This window comes from Rhineura floridana, chromosome 6 (genome assembly GCF_030035675.1).
Source record: "Rhineura floridana isolate rRhiFlo1 chromosome 6, rRhiFlo1.hap2, whole genome shotgun sequence".
Lineage (NCBI taxonomy): Eukaryota > Metazoa > Chordata > Lepidosauria > Squamata > Rhineuridae > Rhineura > Rhineura floridana.
Genome location: NC_084485.1, coordinates 47,896,955 through 47,922,674, shown reverse-complemented (window position 1 = coordinate 47,922,674; position 25,720 = coordinate 47,896,955). Strand labels below are relative to the sequence as shown.

At 44.0% G+C, this 25,720-nt stretch overlaps 1 protein-coding gene across 4 annotated transcripts in view; it reads left to right on the top strand.

Moving 5' to 3' along the window:
- ACSS2 (acyl-CoA synthetase short chain family member 2) overlaps positions 1-25,720 on the top strand; it is an 80,375-nt gene that overhangs the window by 35,137 nt on the left and 19,518 nt on the right. For 3 of the 4 annotated variants that reach the window (XM_061631688.1, XM_061631689.1, XM_061631686.1), the window contains exons 5-13: positions 295-367; positions 1,842-1,917; positions 9,851-9,965; positions 14,362-14,400; positions 20,647-20,784; positions 23,433-23,603; positions 24,323-24,456; positions 25,147-25,279; positions 25,625-25,681. In XM_061631688.1, the coding sequence (XP_061487672.1) occupies positions 295-367; positions 1,842-1,917; positions 9,851-9,965; positions 14,362-14,400; positions 20,647-20,784; positions 23,433-23,603; positions 24,323-24,456; positions 25,147-25,279; positions 25,625-25,681 (936 nt within the window). The remainder of the gene's footprint in view (positions 1-294; positions 368-1,841; positions 1,918-9,850; positions 9,966-14,361; positions 14,401-20,646; positions 20,785-23,432; positions 23,604-24,322; positions 24,457-25,146; positions 25,280-25,624; positions 25,682-25,720) is intronic. The other variant, XM_061631687.1, reaches the window with a different exon arrangement.

Below are 25,720 nucleotides of genomic sequence, written 5' to 3'. Positions count from 1 at the left end.
AGCCTGAAAGCCACGAGTTAAGTGGCTGGTGGTAGTATTTGTAATTTTATTTCAATACTTCAGTAGTTTGTTTTATGTTTTTATTTTTCTTTGTGTATATCAATAAAACCTTTTCTTAAAAGTATGTATGCAATTGCCGATCTTCTCATTGAAGAACCCTTGGTAATCTTCGAAGGAACTCTAGGGTATTCTGCAACACAGATTTGAAAAGCTACTGGACTAGTCTATTATAAAACTGTCATTAATTGTGTCCTAATTCACAAGTGCAATTAACTATGTTGCTGTTGTTTTTAGTTTGCAGGTTTTTCAGCAGAATCCCTTTGTGAAAGGATCCTTGATTCCCACTGTTCACTTCTCATTACTGCAGGTAAAACAACTCTCTTATAAACCACAGGGCCCTTAATCTTATCAGAATACTTCACATGAGAAGACCAGCACTTAACATTTAATAAAGAAAACTACGCTTGGGCAACTTTTAATGCTCTTCCTCTTTCTGGGAAGAGGAAGGAGATGTTGCTGGGTTGAACTGTCTTACCAGTGCAGAAGTTGTTGGTAATATGTCACAGTTTCCTGATAAAACAGACTTGCATTATTAAAAGAGCCTCCTGCCGCTTTGTTTCTACAAGCTGTTTATAAGCAATTCATTTTCAAAAATGTGTTTCTAGCCAGCTTTCCTAGAGAGCGTTTTTAGGCTGCAATCCTATGCAGTTACCTAGGGGGGGAAAGCCCCGTTGAACACAGTGGGACAATTCTGAATAGACATGCATGGGATTGTCACTGTTAATGCTGTTTTCTTAGTGTGTGATTTGACATTCCCCTTGGCTGTTCATGCTAAACAAAAGCAAGTGAATTTCTGCATTCTCAAGGTATTTAGCAACTTAACAGTTCCAACCCATCTTTTTAAACTTCGTGACACAAGAATCAAACTCTCCAAGATGTACGTATTAGTCCATGATGCCAGTTACTCCATCATGCTCTGTGTAGTAATGATACTATTAATAGAACTAAGACATGGAAAAGGCCAGTAAGATAATCCAGTTCTCTCTGATTGTTCCGTAAATAACACACGCAAGATTATTGCTTGCTCTAAATTTAGGGGGCTGGCCCTGCCATTAGACAGAATGAGGCAACCACCTAAGGCAGCATTGGTAGCAGTCTGCCCCCCCTTCCTGGATTACCCTCTGAATGTCTTGCACCCTCTAAAGCAGCCTGCTGTTATTGGGTGTGATGGAGGACACTGTCCTGTTGTCAGCGCTGAAGTAAGATTGAACTGCTGGTCCAGCTGAACGAGAGTACTATCTTGTCTTTTTCCTCTGGCAGCAAAATATCTTGGGCCAGCCCTGAAGCATGAGTCACTTGCAAAGGGTGGGGTTCATTTATCTAGGGTTGGGGAATCTTTGGTCCTCCAGATATTGTTGAACTAAATCTCCCATCAAGCCCAGCCAGTGTGGCCAATAGCCAAGGCTGATGGAAGTTTTAGTCCAACAACATCTTGGAGGGCCGAAGGTTCCCAAACCCTGACTTATTTTACAGAGCAGGGATGGGGAGCTTGCAACTGTCCAGATGTTGTTGGACTACACCTTCCATCATTGTCATTGGCTATGCTGGCTGGGTTTGATGGAAGATGGAGTCGAACAACATCTGGAGGGTCACAGATTCCAAATCCTCACCATATAGGCTTCTATTGTGACTGTGGTTGGTCTTCACTTTAGCAAACTTTCCTCAATTCCATTATTTGCGTCCTTTTATTTTTAACCAAGCTGTCCCTTTTTTCTTATGACCTTCAAGTGCTTGCAAACTGTTCTGGTGAGGCAGTTTAATTATTTACTTACTGTTTGTAGATGCCTTTTATAGAGGTGATAAGCTGATTAACCTGAAGCAGATAGCAGATGAAGCCTTGCAGAAATGTAAAGACAAGTAAGTCAGACTCCCTTGGAATGAAAGGATTCCCTTTGGAAGCATTTGTTTCTTCATGAATGTAAATACATGCATGATCTCAAATACGATAGCATCCCTGGTACAAAAGTGTGGGTATAAATAAAGCTGGAGAAGCTATGTGCGATGTAGACCCATTCCTTTTGAGATATGCTCTTGTTCCCCTAAAGCATTTAGTTTAGAACTATAATAATCTACTTTGTAAGCATTTGTTTTCACTTATTTGGTTAGCTGCTTCCAAAATGAAAGTTGGTGACTTTCAAACACAAAATATTTGCCAACAATGAATTAGGACAGGAAGCTAAACCTATCCCCACTTCAGTGGTTCAGTTCAGACATCATCAAGCCATGTTAAGGAAGCTCACCTGTGGTTTAGTTTTTGTCTGAATTAACAAACCATGGTTTGCCAAGAAGAATTAGAAATCATGGTTTGAAGAGTGTTTGGAATCCATGGCTTAGCACAGGGATGGAGAACCTGGATCTTCCCCACTCTGCAGGCCAACTTGGACAGGTAGGTGTGACTACCCACCTGTCAATCATTTAATGTCATGATGTTTTCAGGTGACTGATAGAATTCACGGGCACAGCCAATGTAGAGTTGAACCTCACAACACACCCCTGCCCACGAATGGATATAGTTTGGGGGAAATGGCCTCATAGACTAAATTGGACCCCTTGGTGGGCCAGGACTGGTTTGCAGGGTGGAGGTTCCCCACTCCTGGTTTAGTACCATATCTGAATTGACAGACTGTAATGATGGCTGTTGCTCTGTTTCTGGGAACTGCTGCACCTAGAGAAGGGAGTTCGTAGCTGTCAGGCCCAGGATGTGACTCAGGAACCAGACCAACGGCTGTAGTTAATTCGTGTTTTATTAGGGTAATGTCCAAACAAAGACTGCGTTTTCTCATGAAGCAATACAGGGATACAGGTCCTGCGGCATTGGGAGAAAGTTGACAGAGCAAGGGACTTCTTCCCGCCTGTTCTTTAAGAAGGGGCCAAATGGGCGCGCAATCTTTCGCTCCTCCTTAACTGCCCCTCAGGTACTGCCCACCTTCCCCCCCTTCTCTCCTATCTTTTCAGCTGTCTGCGTGTGCGCGGTGAGGGGGGAAGCATCACCCCCTCCTCTTCTGAAGTTTCCGATTCCAGGATGGGGGATAGGGGAGGGGCTGATGGTAAACTGCCTCCCCGCTTTTTGGCTGTGAGCAGCCCTCCCTCTTTCCCCTCTTGCTCTGAGCCTGAAAGGGGGAGGCGTGAGAATGTCCAGGGAGGGCTCAGGCTCCCCGTCGCTAAGCGACCTTATCACTGGCAGTTCCTCTGTTTCGTCTTCGCTCCAAAGGGGGGAAGTTCCTCCCCCTTCCCTCTGCCATCCATCCGAATACTCTTCTCCCAACTCTCCAGGATCCAGCTCCCCGGGATTGGGACCCCAGCTCTGCCTTCCGACACCATCCCCCCTCCTCGGCTGTGCCCCCCTCCCCTTGTCTGGCTTGGGACGGTGGGGAAAACGTTGATGGAAAAGTTTTACCAATTCTGGAGCATGCACATCAGCTGCATCTTCCCATGATCTGTCAGCCACCCCATAGCCTTTCCAGTGAATCAAGTACTGCAGCTTGTGGTGTCTGATCCTGGAATCTAAGATCTCCTCAACTTCAAACTCAAGCTGCTCATTTACCAGGAGTGGAGCTCCGGGAGGTTCCTCTGGCCGTAACTCACTGGGAGGGGCGGCTTTCGTTAAGAGGGATCGATGGAACACAGGATGTATTTTAAACGTGTCAGGCAGCTTCAGTCGGTACGCCACAGGATTGATTTGAGTTTCTATTTCGAAAGGACCCACCCTCTTGTCTTGTAATTTTCTACATTTGCCCGGCATCTGGAGGAAGCGGGTGGACAGCCATACCTGGTCTCCCGGTTGAAGGGGGGGGCCCTCCTTCCTGTGCAGGTCAGCAACTTGCTTGTACTCCGTTTTGGCTTTGTTTAACTGCTGTTTCAGTGTCTGTTGCGCCGCTTGCAATTCCTTAAGGAAGTTCTCAGCTGCCGGTACCAGCATTCCTTCTGAGCTGCTTGGAAAGACTTTAGGATGGAATCCATAATTAGCGAAGAACGGGGTTTGTTGAGTGCTGGAGTGCAGAGAATTGTTGTAGGCGAACTCTGCAAAATGCAAATATGATACCCAGTCAGTCTGTTGATAGGACACATAACTTCGTAAATATCTTTCCAAAACGGCGTTCAAGCGTTCCGTCTGCCCATCTGTCTGGGGGTGATGGGCGGAGGAGAGTTTTAATTCCATCTGCAACTGTTTCCACATTGCTCTCCAAAATTTGGCTGTGAACTGAGTTCCTCGGTCTGAGACTACGCTGTTTGGCAATCCGTGCAGCCGGTAGACTTCTTTTATGAATAACTTGGCCGTTTCTTTAGCCTCTAAGGCCCCTGCACAAGGAAGAAAGTGTGCCATTTTGGTAAGTAGATCCACCACTACTAAGATGGCTGTCATTCCTTGGGACTTGGGTAGATCAGTTATAAAATCCATGGAGAGGTCCTCCCAGGGTTCGTGTGGGACAGGCAACGGTTGCAACAGTCCTGCTGGTGTCCCTGTTTGTGTTTTTGTCCGCAGACAGACAGAGCAGGACTTTACATAACTCTCAATATCCCGACGCATTTTAGGCCACCAGAAGTCCTTGGCCACGTTCTGAATGGTCTTGTAAATCCCAAAGTGTCCCGCTGTGATGGAATCATGACACTGGCGTAGGATTCTGAGCCTTAATTCCCCTTCTGGCACATATCTGGCGGTTTTGAACCATAACAGTCCATTTCTCAGTGAAAGGTTACTTCTGAGTCTTGACCTTGTCCCGTCTCCTGCTGATATTTTAGCATGTCTGCATCTTCTTCTTGTGCCTTTTTGAGTTCCTCTTCCCATGAAGGCTGGCATACTCCCAACGTTAATTTCTCTGGCGGGATTACGTACTGAGGCTGGTCCTCGGATTCACTTTCTTTGTATTGTGGCTGTCTGGATAAGGCATCCGCTCTCTGGTTTTTGGCTTGGGCATGGTAAGTAATCTGGAAGTTAAACCTAGTGAAGAACTGGGACCATCTTATCTGTCTCTGGTTCAGCTTTCTGGCTGTTTGGAGGCTTTCAAGATTCTTGTGGTCGGAGCGCACTTCAATTCGATGAGAGGTCCCCTCTAGGTATTGTCTCCAGTTTTCAAAAGAGTCCTTGATGACCAGCAGCTCCTTCTCCCAAACTGTGTAGTTCTTCTCTGCAGGCTTTAACTTCCGAGAGAAGTACGCACAGGGGTGCAGCTCCTTCCCTTCTTGGTCTAATTGTAGCAGGACCCCCCCGATGGCAAAATCTGAAGCATCTGCTTCCACTACGAAAGGGCGGTTCGGATCAGCAAAGCGCAGAATGGGCTCAGTAGCAAACCTTCTCTTCAGCTCCTCAAAGGCCTCGGTGGCGTTCTCTGTCCATTGAAACTTCTTCTTCCCCCTTAAACAGTCAGTCAGAGGAGCTGTTAATTTGGAAAACCCTGGCATGAACTTTCTGTAATAATTGGCAAACCCCAAAAACCGTTGTACATCCTTTTTGGTGACAGGTTGGCCCCAGTCCAATATGCAGCTTACTTTCCCTGGGTCCATCTCCACGCCTTCCGCTGAGATTCGATATCCAAGGAAGTCTAGAGACTTGAGGTCAAATCCACATTTCTCTAATTTAGCATACAGGTGATTTTCTCTCAGTCTCTTCAACACCGTCTTCACATGCTGGTCGTGGTCTTCCTGGTTCTTTGAGAACACCAGGATATCATCTAAGTAACAGATTACATACGTGTCCAACAAGTCTCTAAACACGTCGTTCATGAATTTTTGAAAAATTCCTGGACTTCCACAAAGCCCGAACAGCATGACCAGGTATTCATACTGTCTGTAAGCGGTCAAGAATCCTGTTTTCCATTCATCTCCCTCCTTCATTCTGATCAGATTGTACGCTCCTCTCAAATCCAACCGTGAAGATTTTTGCAGAGCGCAGTCGGTCCAGCAACTCTGAGATCAGGGGCAGCGGGTAGCTGTTGGGGATGGTGATCTGGTTCAATGCGCGATAGTCGTCACAGGGTCTGAGTCCCCCCCCCTCTTTTTCACAAACAATAGTGGCGCTCCAGCAGGGGATTGTGAGGGGCGTATGAATCCTCGCCTCAGGTTTTTATCCAGGAATTCCTTCAGGGCCTCCCTCTCATTCTCTGTGAGAGAGTAGATTCTCCCTGATGGGATGCTGGCTCCTGGCACTAGGTCAATCGCACAGTCGTAAGGGCGGTGGGGGGGTAAAGTCTCTGCCTCTTTTTCATCAAACACATCTTTGAATTCTTCATACTTTGGCGGCAGGGTCACTTGCTCGATTTCTTGCACTGCCCCCGCTAGGGTGTTCTTGATTCCTTCAGGTTGACAGTTCTCCTGGCAATACTGTGAGGTGAACCACACCACCGCCTCCTTCCAACTTATTTTGGGTTCATGCTTTGCTAGCCAGGGCATTCCCAGAATCACCTCAAAGTTCGAGAGATCTGACACGTATAGCGAAATGAACTCTTCGTGCCCAGGGATTTGAAGTTTCACTTCCTCCGTGGCTTGTGTCACCCCTCCTGACTTCAGGGGTCTCCCATCGATAGTCTCCACAGCTAGCGGAGCGTCCAGTTTCCACCGGGAAATTCCATGACGCTTGACTAACTTTGCATCAATAAAATTTGTGGAGGCTCCACTGTCAATTAAGGCAGTGGAATTAAACACCACTCCTCTGGAAGTTGTAATCCGAATAGGCAAGACCAACACCCCCTTTGAGGGAGGTTGGATCGTTGGGGGGCCTTTATACAACGCTGCCCCCAGTCCACCGGCCTGCACGTGGACTGGGTGTTCTAGTTTCCTGACGGCTTGGCTTTCCCCCCTTTCAGTCCACAGTCTCTGGCCACATGGCCCGGCTTTGAACAATAAAAGCATAAACGTTCCCGGCGTCGTCTTTCCTTTTCTTCTTCCGACAGTCTTGGCCTAGCCCCCCCCTGTCCCTCAGTTGCATTACCTGCCATCCCTGCAGTGGGAAGGGTCTTGTTGCAGGATGCCGAGGCTGAGTATCTTGGGACCTCCTGCTTCCTTTCCAGGCGCCTTCCTTCCATCCGGTGATCTGTCTGTAGGCATAGCTGGATGAGCCCTGGTAGGTCAGCGGGCGGGGAGGTCCTGGCCAACTCATCCAGGATTTCAGCATTTAATCCACTCCGGTACATAAACATCAGGGCGGCGTCATTGTAACCAGTTTCCTGGGACAGAATTTTAAAAGCGTTAGTGTACTCGGAAACAGTCCCTTTAGCTTGCTTCAGAGCGCCTAGTTGCCGCGCTACTGTTTCAGCCCTTTGCGGGTCTTGAAACATCTCGGTCATCTCCTGTATAAATCCTCTGTACCTTCCTAAGACAGTATCCTTTCTCATGAGATACGGAGTCACCCATTTTGCAGCTTCTCCCTCCAGGAGGCTAATCACGAAAGCTACTTTAGCCCCATCGTCTGGAAATTCCGTGTGCCTGACATCCAGATATAACTCACATTGAGCCACGAAGGTTGCCAACTGATCACTTTGTCCCGCGTATTTTGGGGGCAATCCAATGGGAACCTTTACTACGGCAGCTGGAGGGGCTGTTCGCATCTGGTCTATCGTGGCCTTCAAGGTTTGATTATCCGTCTTCAGCGCCTTGACTGCTGCTAGCAGGGCTTGAACATCCGTCTGCAAATCAGCTACCTTAGTCCTCAAGAGTTCCACTTCTTCCGTCTCAGAAGTGGGGTTTGTCCGCCCCGCTGCTCCCTTTGACATCTTGTCCCAGTCAAGTGAAGAGAGCGTTGAGGGTGATTTAGGTGGCTCTGTCAAGCTGTCAGGCCCAGGATGTGACTCAGGAACCAGACCAACGGCTGTAGTTAATTCGTGTTTTATTAGGGTAATGTCCAAACAAAGACTGCGTTTTCTCATGAAGCAATACAGGGATACAGGTCCTGCGGCATTGGGAGAAAGTTGACAGAGCAAGGGACTTCTTCCCGCCTGTTCTTTAAGAAGGGGCCAAACGGGCGCGCAATATTTCGCTCCTTAACTGCCCCTCAGGTACTGCCCACCTTCCCCCCCTTCTCTCCTATCTTTTCAGCTGTCTGCGTGTGCGCGGTGAGGGGGGAAGCATCACCCCCTCCTCTTCTGAAGTTTCCGATTCCAGGATGGGGGATAGGGGAGGGGCTGATGGTAAACTGCCTCCCCGCTTTTTGGCTGTGAGCAGCCCTCCCTCTTTCCCCTCTTGCTCTGAGCCTGAAAGAGGGGGAGGCGTGAGAATGTCCAGGGAGGGCTCAGGCTCCCCGTCGCTAAGCGACCTTATCACTGGCAGTTCCTCTGTTTCGTCTTCGCTCCAAAGGGGGGAAGTTCCTCCCCCTTCCCTCTGCCATCCATCCGAATACTCTTCTCCCAACTCTCCGGGATCCAGCTCCCCGGGATTGGGACCCCAGCTCTGCCTTCCGACAGTAGCAGATGGAAAATGAAACCAGTCAAGCAGCTCTAATTTGCCTAGCTATTTGGGAAGGCTCAACCTTGTTTTGGTTCTAAACTATGGTTAACCAGAGTTGGGTGTGATATCTGAACTGAGTCATTCTGAAAATCATATGTAATAAGCTGAGATACATATAACTCTTTTGCCTGCACACACAGCTCCTTTGTTACTATCTTGGCTAGTTGAAAATCTGGTTGTAATTGGACAGAGAAGTTCTTGTTTTAATGCTTTAATAGTTGAATAGCTTAAGTGTGTTTTAAATGTCCATACTGTGTATTGTGGAACACAGTTACAATATAGGCAAGTAAATGTGGAACTGCTGTCAGGTACTGAGCTGTTTGCAGAGTTTTGTTGCTGACACATAAAATGCTAAACAACGCAGAACCAGGATACCTAAAAGGCTGTCTTCCCTTATACTGACCTGTTGGAACATTAAGATCATCGGAGGAGGCCTTGTTAGTGGTGCTGTATTTTACAACATGTTGCCTGGTGATGACATGGAAACAGGGCTTCACTGTAGTGGCCCCCACTCTTTGGAATGTTCTTTCCCCCCAGTATATGGGTGACACACACAGTAGGGTGCTTCTGAAGGCTATTAACATATTTGTTTTCTTAGACTTTCCCTGACTAGGTTATTTTCCACATTTAAGACATTTTAGACATAGCTTACATTCCTGACATTGCTCATTGCTTGCTGTTGATTTTATTTAGATTTCCGGTAAATTGTAGTACTAATTTGATTTTTTATGTATTTGACGTTTTAGTGTTGGAATTTAATTCGGTAAACTGATTTGAGATCCTTGTAATGGAAGTAGTCTATAAACGATATTAATAAATAGGTTGCCTGATGCTCTCTAATAGAGGTACTTCCAGTTTATGCACCCATATTTTACCGTTACTCCTTCAGGAACTCTTTCAGTAAGACAAAAGGAAATGGAATCATTAAGAACTTGGGTGTGTGGAAGTGCATATTGATCTCTGCAGACTGGTCAAACAATTATCTGATAGATTTGATGTAGCAGCACTTCAGTGAGTGGAGGGTTTGGAAGTGAGAATTTGGGGTATTCAGTGAAATGGTGGGATATAAGGAGTGCCAAATATGCAATGATGGATCTCTCCTCTTTAAGTTGTATACTCAGTTGCATCCTGCAGGGTCTGTTGAATAAAACCAGAAGAGCATTTAACTATTTAGTGGTAGAACTTGATTGATTGATATAATTTATCCTGCCTGCCCAAGTCTTTTGTAATTGGCCTTATAGGCTCAAGTTTGCTGAACCTAATGACTCAAATGCTTTTCCTCCTCTTAGAGTCTTGTTCGTAGTTTCCATTTAAATTATTCAGGCTCATGACTTCATTTTCACTCTCCTTGTAGGGATGCCCCTCTGCGAAGGTGCATTGTGGTCAAACATTTAGGAAGGGAAGAACTGGTGCTTGATGGGCCAAGCAGCAAATCGCCCCCTCTGAAGAGACTCTGCCAGAGTGTGCAGGTGAGTTTCCTGTTGTAAACATAAGAAGGATCTATTTAAGGGCTTGAGCAGATTTTCCTTCTGTGTGAGAGAGGACTACACATTTCTAACTCTTCTATTGTGGGGAATTCAGATTTTCTTTGTCCCTCGTGGGTCTGCCTGCATTGTGGAGAGCCAGTCAATCTAGAAGCTATTCAATATTGGGGGGAAATGCAGTTTTCTCTCAATTCACCCTTGCATTGCAATTGAGATTATGTGTAATATGGCTGTGTAATCATCACACTCACTCAATGGATAGTGTCTGTGATAGCACTAATGACAGAAAACAAATGTTTGTGCTTTTTAAAATTTTTATTCTTTCTAGGGTAAGTTTCAGTGCTGGGCCACAAGATTGCTCACATGGTCCTTTAACAGAAAACAGATTAGTGGAGCAAAGCTGCTGTTTTTCTCCTTTCCCTCATCGCCAATAGCAGTTTCCAGCCATTCCAGAAAAGTTTCTAAGCAAAATTAAGTTACTTCCACAACAGATAGAAGTCTAAAAGGTAGCATGTATGTAGTCATAGATATTGTGGGAGCTGGAAGAGGTTTCAGAAGAGGGCAACCAAAATGATCAAGGGGATGGAGCAACTCCCCTGTGAAGAAAGGTTGCAGCATTTGGGGGTTTTAGGTTAGGAAAGGTGAGAAGAGATGACATGATACAAGCGTATAAAATTATGCATGGTGTGGGGAATGTGGATAGAGAAAAGTTTTTCTTCCTCTCAGTATTCGAGCTCACAGATGTCCAATGAAGCTAAATGTTGGAAGACGTAGGACAGACAAAAGAAAGTACAGCACATAGCTAAACTATGGAATTCACTCCCACAGGAGGTAGTGACGGCAACTAACTCAGGTGGCTATCAAAAGTTATTAGTCATTATGGCTATGCTCTCCCTCCACGATTGGAAGCAGTATGTTTCTGAGTACCGCTTGCTGGAAACTGCAGGAGGAGAGAGTGCTCTTGTGCTCAAGTCCTGCTTGTTTGCTTCCCATAGGCATCTGGTTGGCCACTGTGAGAACAGGATGTTGGAGCACATGGGCCATTGGCCTGATCCAGCAGGCTCTTCTTACGTTCTTAATCGAAGATACACTGATAATTGGAGGTCTGGAAAGAGGATGCTTTATTTTGCATCTTTTCTTGAAACTAGGGACACAAAAGGTTTCTTCATGAGAGCAGCAAGCATGGGAGCAGAGGGCTAGCCAGGCCACCTGTGTGGTGAATTGCAGGAGTGAGCTCCCCCCCATGCTCTTGAGGGTAGCTTTAGATAGGAACAGGGGAAGTTTCTTTGAATGTAGCATTGCTTGCAGAATGCAAGCTGTATTTACAAGGAGTATATGAGAGTGAAGCACAGGTATTTCCATTAAAATGGAAAACCTATGGCCCTCCAGACGTTGCTGGACTACAACTCCCTTCATCCCTTACCATTGGCCATACTGGCTGGGGCTGATGGTGTTAGAAGTGTGACAAGACCAACTCCCATTTGATCCTCTTTGCATGGGAAGAGAGATAGAGAGGTAGCCCTCACAGCTGGCAAGGCTGCCACTGACTTGCACTCATCTTTTCTGTCTGCCTTCCATGTAAACTGATATGTCTCAGGGAGCTATTCACACCTCTGACTCACCTTCCTGTTTTTCTCTTCTCTGCTGACCACCAAAGGGGAAGGAGCCATGTTCTCTCTGTCTCCTGTCCTCTAACATGAGGGGCAATGTCCAGTCATGGTCACTGCAGCCTCCAACTTAGTTAGCTAGATAGAACAAGCAGCTTTCCTATCCAGTATGTATTTCTATTAATAAAGTAGTCTTTTCTTATTTTGAAACCAAGTCTAAGTCTGAGTGATTTAAAGCAAGGTGAAAGCTCGGTTTCTCTCAGGTAAAATCACACCCATGCAGCCCAGAATGCTGAGCATGCTACACTAAGCTAAACTCTGCTGATTTACTAAATCTCTAATTGGTCTATCAGCCATTGGAAAATCCAACAGATGGGAGTTGTAGTCCAACAATATCTGGAGGGCCACAGGTGCCCCACCCCTGCACTACAACAAGGCTACCTATCCCTTCATTATGTTTGTATGGATTTCTTCCTAATGTTGCAAAATGGGTGACTAATTTGAACAAAGCTCTGAGAGTGTTACTGCTATTAGTGTTGATTTATCACCTGGAAAGCCCTTAGGCTGTAAATCCATTGGCACAGTAATGCTCTCCCTTGCTGTTCAGACTTCCCAGAGCACTCCACTGTTGCTTGAACCCATCCCATTTATCATATAAATATATAAGTTGTAACCCAGTGTCAACAATGCTTCCTACAAACTAATCAGTTTCTGTCCACTGCCCTTCCCAGCTGTGTGCTGTTTCATTAATACCCAATACTAACTAGTTTCCCTTATCACAGCACAAGGGGAATAACAAGGATGTGTACTTCTTGGAAAGTTTCCATAAGCTCAGAGGTCTCTGGTGCCAGGCTTCTGTGTTGGAGATGCTTCTTATTTAACTAAATAGCCACAATCCTGTTGTAGAACCAAGCAACCCTTGTCTGAAGACTCTTCTGTACCAATATATTTTCATACCCAGTGCAAGCAGTGCTTGGAATGGAAGTTAAAAGACAGCTTTTGTTGTTGACTTTAGTCTAGTTTTCACTGGTGTGGCAAATCTGTAGCTGGACTGTACCACTTCAGACTGCAGGTGTGTATGTAGGCGTGTTTGTGGCATGCTGTTGACTGCTCCTCAATTAAAAATATATCTCAGGACGTTGATGTATGGGAGAAGAGCTGTTTTTCCTTAACATGCTACATTTCTGTGTGTAAGAAAAATATATTTTCTTCATGAGGGAGCATTCCATCATGTGGACTCCCACCTGCAGACTGAAGTGGTACAATCTAGGCTAGCCTTTCCCAACCAGTGTGCCTCCAGATGTTGTTGGACCACAATTCCCATCTTTCCTGACCATAGGCAATGCTGGCTGAGGCTGATGGGAGTTGTGGTCCAACAACATCCGGAGGCACACTGGTTGGGAAAGGCTGATCTAGGCATAGGTGTGCCACCTCAGTGAAATCAAGTCCTTTGATTCTGGTCAAACTTTGCACTATTTCATTACAAGCCTGTTACAGGTCCCCTTCATGTGTTATAGCAGCAGTATAGGAGGTGCCTTTTCGTGAATTTATCCTACATTGAAAAGTCTGGGACCGATAACACCAGATCTTTCTGAACTGAGATCAGGGTTGATAACCAAGTGGGAGGAATTGATCATGCCCATCTGGTGCCAGCAGCATCATGAGAGGGAGTCACAGAGAAGCAGCTCTTAAAAAGGATGCCATAGATGCAGCTGTGTCCTTGGTGACATTAGCTTCATCAGATAAAGCTGCCTGTTCACATTTTGTTCTTTGCTAATGTCGTCTTGGATTCTTGTGCAGGAAGCCATCCTTGCATGCGCATGCATGCGTGCACACGCGTGCACACACACACACACACACACACAGGTCTTGCTAGGACTTTAAAGTGACACTACTCAAGCCAATGTGATTGAAAGTTGAGTAGTGGTGTGATCCTATCAATTTCACAAACATATAGTTTGTGGTGTAAGGGAACTGCTAGGAGGTGGCCTGTTTGCATATGTATCACCAGGTAATTCTGGTGGGAAGGATTCCTAGATATCATTGTAGAATTAACTTCTGGTTGGTTAGTTTGTACACCCTGGCTGTTAAGCATAGTGATTAGGGTTGCAGGATCGTATTGATGCTTTCCCCATTCCTCTAAGGTGTGAGGCCTGCTGTCTCACTCATCTGGGTTCACAGAGTGATAGCACTGAGGAATACATCAGAAGAGACAAATAGAGGCAGAGCAACAGATGGGTTTGCTGTTCTGGCCTATAGTAAAGTATTGATTGAGGAAATGTTGGAAAGTTGTATGGGAGGTTGATGCAGATGTAATATACATAATCATATATATTGTGATAATAGCATCACTATAAATATTATTTCTTGGTCCTTCAATTCCCTACTGCTTTTTGGTCTTGCACTGGAATCTCCATTCAGAGGCTAATTTGTCGAATAATTTCTTTAGGCAAGAGCACAGTGTCCAGGCTAGAAGCCCGGGCAGTGCTTTCACACATGCAGCTGGCCCTGGGTCTTGTATGCAGGAAGAAAAGCCCTGAAATGGAATCACCTGGAAAGAATTGTGAGGGGTTGGTCTATTGCCTGAGCCCATGCTTTGTAGTTCCTCCTTAGCATCTGAAAATACAAGCTTTGCAGCCATGATGCACTCCTGTCAGACCTTCATAGCCACGTAGCCCCTTAGCCGGCATGGCATCGGGAAAAAAAATGATTTGGGGCCCAGTGCAATTTTTCCTCTTCTCAAATCTTACATCCTCTTTGTGAATTTTTAACAGGAAAAAAAGACTGAGAGCTCAAAGAAAGTCCATCCTAAGGTATTTACTGTGTAGCAGAAGCTTTCTGTCAGCATTCCTCTGATTTGCTTATCCTTTCCAGCACTCCTCCTCACTTACCTGTTCTCACTCTCACTGCACGGTACCATGTGGCCTCCTAATCCCATTTCCAGCAGTTGCATGTTAGTCTAGACATCACTGTCCCAAGGGGTGGGAGTGTCACGATACATGACATTGGCCTGGGATTGCTGGGGAGGGACAGTGACTTTGTTGTAGTTCTAACACTTTTTAGCCTCTCCTTGTATATTCACCTGAAATGTAAATGGGAATTTTACACAAAGCCTATATAAAGTGTTGGGGGTGGGGCATGGAATCTGGGTCTTTAAATTATAATGCTGTTTAGGAAATGACTTTAGCTGAAGCAGTCAGCTGGTGTCTTGAAATTGGGTTGCATAATACTCAGCATGTTCACGCTGAATGGCTTGGTGCCGCTTACCGGAGTTCTGTGCTTAGACCCGTTTCTTCAGTTTACAACAGCTTTATGGGCTTGTGAAGTAGCCAGACAGCTGAGCCAGTTCTGCATCTTCCGACATTGTACAAATGGCATATTCTTGTTTATAACGGGCTGAAACGTGGGTCTAGCCTTACTGTACTCTTTCTCAGTCCTAGCTAGCAAAGCGTAATCTGTTCGAAATGACTGCTAGCACTAGTTCCTCTGCAGAAAAGTTGTGTTGAAAGATGATTCTACAAAAATGTTAGTTTTGCCATCAGCTTTCCTATACAAGGAGATTGATATTACTAATCCTTTATTAGTAATTCTATTACTAATAATTTATTGATATTATTTTCCAAATATTATTTCTGGGAATTAGCTCTATGCCTGATATTTGGAAAGAGGTTGAGGGTGGTTTCGTTCAACTTTCATGTTTGACATGGTTGATGGAGCTTTCTTTAGGGGTCTCCTTACGAAACAAGCAAACCTATGTCTGCTGTGTCGGAGCTAATGCATCAGGCAGTTGATGCATACACACATGGCAGAGAGAGCGCTTGTAGCCTTTCCAAACCACAAACAGAAATGCATCTTCTTGTAACAGACACGTAGCTCCACAGAATATTCTATCTGTACTTCTGTGAGCCCCTTTAAAACATCTTTTTGAACAGTTTATTTCATTTGTACATTAATGTGATTAGCCCAAACAAAACACCAAAATGAGAACACAGGTCTAGGCTTATGAACCCACAGGGGAAGAGAGTAGGAGTACCCATGGGGAGGGATAATAATGATGTGGTAGTCTCATCTCATAACTATTATTTTCTATAGTATCCAAACTGGCAAGCCATAGTTGCAGACAGGAAGCCACCAGAAATAGGGGACGTGCACAATTCACACATAATTGCCTGCCAGCTCAGTTTGGCCATCACAAACAAGTTTCAACGTGCCTGCTCCTTCCTCCAGTCTAGTTTAAGCAAATAATAGTTTGCTGCAATGTTCTAAGATGCTTGCTGCAAACCTTAATTTACCTTCCTGTCAGAATTGGGAACTGTTAACTGAAATGGATTCCTGATTCTGGTCTAAAGACAAACTATGGTTTGTGGTAACCGTAGATTATGTCCATGATGCAGGCTTGCCACGGTGGGTGGGCCCATACTACAGCACTTGGATTAGTCCTTGTATGCTGAGTGTAAAGGAGAGCTCCCAAATCACCAACACCACTGGCATGCTTGCGTGTCTACATATGCCACTGCTCAAATGAACAGAACAGCTGTGTCCATGGTAAGTGATGTTCCTGCCGTAGTTGTTTTTCTGTTCTGCTATCAGTTTTATAATGACAGAAGGGACCCAAATCTGTGCAAACTTTGTAACTACTGAAAATAATTTGTTTCTCCTATATGTGTGTACCAGCCCCTTTCTTTCGCACACCACCATTCCTTAACTTTGCAGAGCAAAAACAGGTCCCCCTGATGTGATTCTAAAGTTGTTCATCAAACATACTTTCATTTCATGCTCAAGTGATGACCCCTTAGAACCCTGGTGTGGCAAAAGAGAAGTGCACCATACCTGAAAGACCTGGGCAGACACCGCCAGAAACAGAAGATGGGGAAATGGCGGGGGTTTGTGCAGTAGTGCAACTGGAACTGCCACCAGAAGATACAATTCCCCCCCCCAGTTTATGATGTGCCCCCATCCTGTGAACTAGCTGCTCAGCAGTGCTGTTTGCCTCCAATATGCTGGGGAATTGGTTCATGAAATAACAAGGGCAAGAGATAATTTTGTGCAAGCAAGATGCTCACCTCTTCTCAAGCTGTGTGCACTCCAAGCAGGGACTCGGATGTGGGCTTTGAGAGGAGAAGGAAAGAGCACATGCAGACTCCAGAAAGTCTAGCCTCTAAGCTAAGGCTGTGTGGTACAGAAACTCCTCAATATACTCTGCACCCATTACTGTATGCACCAGTGACTATTACTAGTTTCCTTCCATGGGTTAGAAGGCCTAGGTCAGCCACCAGTGCAGCCTCCTATTGTAACCACATAACCAGGTTCTGCTGGTCAACTACATGTACTCTCCCCACACCATGCTTTGAACAAACACACCCCACTGTGCTTATGCCATACCTCTCTATGCAAGCTGTTGGACAGCTGCCCCCACACCAGATGGACAGTGAGTTGGATGCAGACTGAGAGGTTAGACATGTAATCATGCCTTTGCCCAGTGCAGTTTTTCCTGCTTATGCATCAGAGCACTACATTGAAAAATTTATTTTGAAACACTTGTTCAGTATTTGTTTATGGACTTCAATAAATGCTGTAGGACACACTGGAATTGTGCCAATTTTGAATATTAAGCTTTCATTGCTGTTCTTGTTAGGAAAGGGGATTATTCACAAGTTGCAATTCACATGTTCTTATGTTAAGAGTGTAAAAAAAAGTGCTGTACAGGTAAGCTGCTACTTTTAAAGAAAGGTGGCTTTGTGGCTCTTTTTCAAAGCTTTGGAACTGCATGTTAGGCTGTGAAAAGGGATTAGGGGAATCCCATGGAGACTTGCATAAGGATATCCTGTTCATGGTAGCACAGACTCCTTATAAAAACTTTCCATACCAGACCTTTAGAATGACTGGAGTTTCTCCACACCCCACCTCTCAGCTATCTAGACTTAGCTTTTCAAAGAAAATTCCTTACATTTAATGAGAATTGGGTGCATAACACTGTATTTGGTTTATTTTAATAAGATTATTTGTTTTGTCTTGTTAACATCTGTTTTGTATTAACTTAGTTTGTAAGATCAAGCCACCTTCAAAGTGGGGTGTACAATACTAGCTTGTTTGTACTTAAATAATCCTGTAAAGCAAGATGTAACCAGGAGAGAAATTGTATTTCCAAATTTTCCAGTTCCAAACTGTAATAAAAATCCCACTTCAAGAATTCAGGCTCACTATTCCATAAACATTGTCTATTGTATTAATATCTGCCAGGACACACTGTTGCCATGAGAGAACTGATAGTGTGCTGTAGACAATATGTTGGAGAGTCCTGTAAGCACAAAACACACTTCCACATAGAGGCTGCTTGCTGCATCTCTGCATGATTTACTGCACTAGCCTTGTCTACTTCCAATCAGCTTCCGCTGGGAGCAACTAATTATGCTGTTTCTTTGTATTGGGTTTAGTTGAATGATCCACTTGTACCCAGTGCAGCAGAATTCGGTATGAGCCACTGTTTCAGCTGACCTCCTTCCATTGAGCAGGGGAAGCCTGTATCAGTGACGCATGTAGAAACATGGCAGGGACTCCTCTGGGGTGGGTAATTCTTATTCTTTCAGCCTACAAAGCTTACTGTTAGAATCGGTAGGAGTGAAGTGTGCTGACACTCTTAATTTTTAAAGAAGTTTGCCACTTCAACTATCAGTTTAGGAAAACTGGTCTGATGTCTGTGTTGAATGGCGGTACAACATGTTTGCCTATGATTGGTTGGTTGCTGAGCAGAGACAGTTGAGCTGTCCATTGCGGTGGGATTTCTGCTTAGCTACTTATGCTTTGTTCTCCCACCATCTTCATCTGAAGCAACTGATGAAGATTCATTTAGAAGTAGGTGCCATATAACTAAATGGCACTTCATCCAAAGTAATAATTTTAGCACTGGGATATTGATGTGCTAAAATATTTTGTACAGCCCCTCATGATCTCCATACAAGATAACTTCATGTGTTTTTATGCATTCATCTGGATAGCAAAGTTGCTGTCCCTCTGTAACTAGGAAGTGGTTAATGATGGGATTGCTGATGGTGGAGCCTTTTGGCCAGTTCTGAGGTTAAATAATTGCATGTAATTGGACTTTGCAAAGGCCTTAAGCCAGAGATGGTGAACTGGTGTCCCTCCAGATGTTGGGCTGAAACCCCTTCAGCCCCAGCCAGCATGGTCAGGGATGATGGGAGTTGTAGTCCAGTGACATCTGGAGGACCACAGCTTTGCTGTTCCTCGTACAGATACTTAATTAGCATGATTCAATTACACAGGAAAGACATTAAAATATGCATGCATTTGTGTGTGAGTGTTAAATGCCAGAACTCCTGGTGGATTTGCTGCATGCCACTTTAGTGTGATATGTACTGTGTATTTTTGTAAATCTAGAGCATGTCAGTTCTTTGTACGGCTGGAACCTGAATATTAGAGCTGTTATGGTGCAGCAGCTAAGAGACTGAGCTACAAATTAGGAAGTCACCATGTTGTGCCATGAACTCCCTGAGTGGCCTTAGCCTACTTTGTGGCTAGGTTTGGGAACATGTGGTTCTCCAGATGTTGATGGACTTGTGGCCAATGGCCAGGGACACTCACCTGCTGTGCAGGAGTTTTATTTATTAATCATTAATAGTAATTATTAATATTTAATTAACATAATATATCACTACTTTATACCAGAGTTGCCCCCAAGGTGAATATATAAACCGCAAGTATAAAACCACCACAAGGAAACACAAACAGATGACAGAAATACAGCACAGATGTAACTGCCATTGGGTTATTGTAAGGATTACAGTAAGATAATATATGACCAGAGCTTTGAACACTAGGAAGGCACTATATATTATTTAATTTTGATATTGGCTGATACCTACTAACCTTCACAGGCCTAAGACAGGAGTTTAAAAGCATGTTGTTCATCGTATGCACATTTTAGAAACCTTTGAATTTCCCCAAGGCCTTCTTGGTTGCTGTAAGGGAGTTTCCTTACCTTTCCTGAATTGCCTTTTATGTGCCATATGGCCACAGCACATGCACAGAACATTCAGAATTAAATGAGTGCTGTGGGTCACTATGGCCTCAGCAGATGAAGCTGAGCTGTCTTAGGTAAATTGAGGGCTCATCTAAAAGGCACTGAGATAATCTATTAAAATTCATTGAGGAGCTTTCCTAATTCTGTCCACCTTTAAAAACTATTTGTGACTTGAACATTAAGATGAAAATGCAATTACAGACGGGGGACGGAAGCACATTACTGAAATGATTTAAAATTACATGAACAATGTGTAGTAGCACACTGGGAAAAACTATTAACACTTGCACATGAATATAGCATGGTGTTATGACTTTTCTTGTACTAAATGTATATATTTACCCCATATATTCACTAAACCCAAGTGTGCAGACTTGGTGAAAATTATTGTTGCTTCAAAGGGCTGTTGGTTAAGAGAATTCTAACAGTTTCACTCCGCCTTACCATATCTTTCTTTGATTCTGGGCAAGTTTGTATCTCCGAGTAAGAGCAGCCCCACTTTAGTGATGGTAGACACACAGATCGTGAAGAAAGTGCAAATAAATTTTACATATACATGATAAACAACATTAGTGGTAACAGTAATGTTTTCTTCTGAACTATATTCCTTAATAGATATCTCTCAGGATCTGGTAGAAATAACAGCCTTCATTTACTATTGGGAAAGTAATTGCATTTAAGAATAAGAAAAGCATTATCAAGGCAGAATTCCTGGGTTGGTTAAACTAATGAAGTCACAGCTTGGGTTAGGAGATTAAAACTGTGTGCAGGTTTAAGCAGATGCCATAGTGTGTAACACTCTAGTAGTATTTCTGTAACCAATAGGAAGGAAAGCACATATTTTTTCTTTCTTTTTTTAAAAGCAGAAATTGTGAAGTAAAGTTTGGCTTCAAAAGGCAAAATAGGCTACAAGTTCTGTGACTATGGAGTAGTCTTCACTTAAAGTGCAAGAGCTCCAAAGTGATTTTTCCAGTCTCCCTGTCATGAAATATTGTGCCTCTTACTATGTGGTTTTCTTCAGATACCTTGGGATTCAGAAGTTGACTTTTGGTGGCACGACGTTATGAAAAATGCTAGCAAGGAGTGTGAGCCTGTCTGGTGTGATGCAGAAGATGAACTGTTTATTCTCTACACCAGTGGGTCAACTGGAAAACCCAAGGTATGTTGCTTTATTCTGATCTAATACGAAAGCACAGGGTGGAGAGTTACTGCTTATTATTGGATCCTAGACTTACTGCTCACTCCTTGTGGATTCTTTGGTCCCAAACACTTACAAAGCATTTAATGCTTTCACAGTACTGGTGTGGAGTCAGAAATAGGCATATCTTTACAAAGGCTTCACTAATGAGACTTTCCAGGTGCTGTAGGTTACCTGGGAGGGGCAAAGCTCAGTGGTAGAGAATGTGCTTTGACTGCAGAAGGCTCCGGGTTCAATTCCTCTTGTCTCCACCTAAAAGGATATCTGTTAGCAGGTGCTGTGAAAGTTCTTTGCCAAAGACCCTGCATAGCTGCTGCCAGTCAAAGTAGATGGTGTAGGGCCAGGTGGACCCAATAGTCTGATTCTTTACGTTCATATGGCCCACTGTGAAATTCTGGGATGATGGCATGGTATGCATAGAAGTACATGCAGGGAGCAGGGTAAGTGGCTACAAGTATTTTTGCATTGGTAGAAATAACTTAAGGAGACACATATCAGTGTACACTTCCTAAGCCTTGATGCATCTGTTTAAAATCGCACGTAAGAGTCTGTGTATAAACTGTGATACGTGTATTTCACTGCTTGCTGTACAGAGCAGTCACTTTACCAATCACTTTCCCAGCATATAAGGCTGAATTTATGTGGTCATTTAAAAAAATAATAATAGGGAACTATCATAACATTTTCTCCCCAGAATAACTTAAATGCAGCTCCTACATATGAGACCGATGAGATAAAACTACATGAACTGTAGCCCTGCATTTCATACAGCTGTATTTGGATTTCACTTCCTGGGGGCAGTTTGTAACTAGCCACTTCAGCATCTAGGGAAGGCTCCCAGGTCTTTGCACGTCACTCCTGAGCCTTAGCACCATGCATCTTTTGGAAGAGTGCAATGTGTATTTAAAGACTATAAGACTAGAGTTAGCCCAGGATTAATTCCTGTGATGGGAAATGACTGGTAAAACCTGGGACGAGTCTAGAATGGTTGTATATTTTAAGTGTGCTGTTGCAGAAATTTTCATTGCTTAGACAGAGACTACTCATGTTGTTTGTGGTTCGCCATGAATTAACTTGGATGCTGGTGAACAAATGAAAAGGATATAAACTGCTCTCCAATCATTAATAGGTGCCAAAATCTCAAATCTTCAGTTCTGTCCTGCTTTGCCAGTATTACTGACTTGCTCAAAGTGCTTTATTGTGTTAGGCTGCAGAAACAGTCAGTGAGTGCCTGCTATCACTAGGGCTGCAATCCTAAACATACTTAATAGGGAGTGAGCCCCACTGAATACAGTGAAACGTGCGTAATAAACTTGCATAGGATTGTGCTACATATCTTTCAACAGCTGATAATGGGGTTTTCATCTATCACCTTGAAAGCACACCTTATTACAAGCTAAAATGGAAAAGGCTAATATTGTTTGATAACTACAGATACATTACATGACTTATACTATTGAATCTCGGATCTGGTGCATAAGAACTACTTATTGGTTAAAACTAATATTCAGCCCGGTTGGTTTAGCACCCCATATTCTAAAGGATAATTTTGAGTCAACGTGGAAAAAATTAATCCAAGATAAAATTTCATCAATAGGATTCTCACCATCATTAATATTAGATGTGGGTTATGAAAAGGCTAAACAGATTATTCTTCAGAGAATTAGAGACATTGATCACCAGCACCAATTAATGTTAGTGAAGAAGACGAGATATAACAGTAAACCATCGGCTCCTATGGCTTATTTATCGAACCTTACCCAACCAAAAAGGCGTAGAGCTTTTACTTTAGCAAGATTTAATGTCCTCCCATCGGCTTTACTTGTAGGTAAATTTAATAAGGTCCCATATCAGGACAGAAAATGCCCATGTGATACTGAGGAGGTCGAAACAGTTATGCATGTTTTATTATATTGCCCATTTTACTCTGAACTCAGACACCAGATAATTAGCCCCATTATAGACTCAATACCAGGTAGAAAGGACATATTTTATGTAGAGTTTTTATTGGATGATCATTCCCCTGATGTAACTGAAAAAGTTGCAAAATTCTGCGAATTAGCCATTCCACGCAGGAAACAAGGTGTAGATAAAAGGGGTACCTAATTAATAATTTTAGTTTAAATGAATTTTTTAAAAGTAATGGGAATGGTGATAGTTAAATGTTTTTTAAAAAAAGTTTTTGATGTTAGAATTTGTTATATGTGTGTTGTAATTTTGTATGTCTTTTTTGGTCAGTGACCGCAATAAATTTATCTATCTATCTACATGACTTATATACTATATCTGGTTACCCTTGGGGCTGTGCTTCGGATAGATGCAACTATTTCTACATCTTAATTATGGTACGATAGTAAACATTACAGAGAAATGTCACTTTGTGGTGAACTTTCCTTGTAAAAAACTGGTCATACTGATTTCCCTTTTGTGTGAGTGAACTAAAATGTGCTTAATGATTAAGTAAAAAATAGACACTTCCTGCTCTCATTCTGAAGTCTTACTGATATATATGGCCAGTGCTGTAGCCCTTGAGAAAAATGACATTGGTATATGCCCTCTTAAAAAAGAGTGTGATTCTTTCTAGATAGTTTTTTCTAATTTTATTTCAGGGTGTTGTACATACAATAGGTGGATATATGATTTTCACTGCCACTACCTTTAAATATGTGTTTGATCACCATCCTGAGGACATTTATTGGTGCACAGCTGATATTGGATGGATAACTGGTCATTCCTACCTCACATATGGACCTTTGGCAAATGGGGCAACCAGTGTTTTGGTAAGTTCTGTGGCGAGATGTGGCTGTATGGGAAGGGTGTGGCTGGAAGCCTTGCCAGCCCTACACACCCAGTCTGAATGCCTTGCTAAAGGTTGAATTGCATTTGTCAGCCATGCAACATCCTCATGAAAGAAAGCAGCAAACAATCTGGTTCAGGTGAGCCTGGCTCCCAAAACCCTGTTTTGCCCTCAGGTTCAGTACTGATCGGGCAAGGGAGACCCTTTCCTCGTTCTGACAGGCTTAATGCAGAGTATCACTGTCTCCCTGCTCTTATCTCTCTGTTCTTCTTCCTGCCACTCTGTTTGTCACAGGTGCTTTCTCCTGATTGGAGCCAGACAGTCGTGTTGATTTGATTCAAACCATGACGTGTTCCAAAAGACCTCTGTGCTCAGCGCTACTTGCGTTAGTGCTTAAAGGAAGGCCACTTGGGCCCCAAGTATCTGAAAGACCACCTCTTTCCTGTGTTGAGATCAGCAGAGGGGGTGCTTTTGGTACTTTTGCCACCCTTGGAAGCTCGGGGTGGTGGTGGCCTGGGAGAGGGCATTCTCTGTGACGGCTCCTAAGCTGTAGAACTCCCTCCCCACTGAAGGAGCACTGCTACTACTGCTACTAATATAGGAGCATTTTAGGGCTGCAAAAGTTTGCACCATGTGCTGGAAGCAGCAGCAGCAGGTGGTGGTGGGATTTTTTCATGCTAAATGACTTGGTCTTCTGCTCAGTTTGAAGGGCTCCCCATTTACCCGGATGTCGGCCGTATGTGGAGTATCATTGATAAATACAAGGTGACCAAGTTCTACACAGCACCCACTGCCATACGCCTTCTCATGAAGTATGGGGATGAACACGTCAGGAAGTAAGTATGATGCTCAGTGAAATGAAAAATGATTTGCTAGTAACCTCCAAGCATGTGCGTTGGGAATACACAATCCCAGGCATACAGCCGTCGATCAGAACCCCAGGGCAAAGCAAAGTGCCCCAGCCTTTTCCCCGGGCACTCACATTTTGGGTACATGTTTGTTCTTAATTTGCTTTATTCTGCATGATGTGAAAACAGTGGCGGATGGGGGGAGAGTGAGAAAAGGGGAAGGGAATATACTTGTCTAGAGCTTGGGGCTTAGTTTAAGCTCTGGTGACTGCTGGAGAATGTCTGTCTGGATCTCAGCCAAATGACTGTGCTTGCAGGTGCCAGCTGTGAGTCTCGAAACTGGCAGCTGCAACCTCTGAGGAAGGAGCCGGAGCTCAGAGGATGAGCAGGTGCTTTGCATACAGAAGGACCTAGGCCCAGTCTCCAGCAATCTCTGGGTAGCAGGGCTAGTAAAGGCCTCTGCCTGGGACCTTGGAGAGCTTCTGAACAGTATAAGACAGTTCATGTGAAGCTACTCTTCTTACATTTTCTTTTGCCCACGGAGATGCTTTGTTGGTTTCTGCAAATGTTGCCCCTGTGGTGCATGGCATTCTCCTTTTAGGGCTAGCTCTGGAAATACAAATGTTTTTTTCTTGGGGAGATTTCCTTTCTTTTAAATTCACGTGCTACTTGTGACAGGTACAGCAGGAAGTCCCTGAAGGTACTAGGAACGGTAGGGGAGCCCATAAACCCGGAAGCTTGGCTATGGTACTATAGGGTAGTTGGCGAAGAGAGATGCCCAATAGTGGATACCTTCTGGCAGACAGAGACTGTGAGTTCCTTGCTTCTTAACTCTCTTTGTACCTTGTGAATGATCTGGATGCTCGTCTGTGTGGATGCTAAGATTTTCCTGTACTCTCCAAGTACTGGATTTTGAGTTTTTGCCTGCAGATATGCTATAGCTTGTCTATAGCATAACTGCTGTTGCTTGGAAATGCATTGCTGCCACCTACTGTGCCCCAGAACAACCTGTATCTCAGCTTTTCTTGCTCTGTCTCATCCAACATGCTGCTGGTAAGGGCACTCCCAAGAACCACACTAGATCTTAGCTTTTGAGCCTTTTTCCAGCAGCAAAACTTGGTATTTTTGTGACTGTTTTGGGCTTTATATCCTACAGGGTGGCCATGTGTTAACTCCTCTCCCTTCTGCCATACCAATGAAGCCAGGCTCAGCTGTAAGTATAGATCTTGTTCTCATCTGTTTGCGCAGCTGT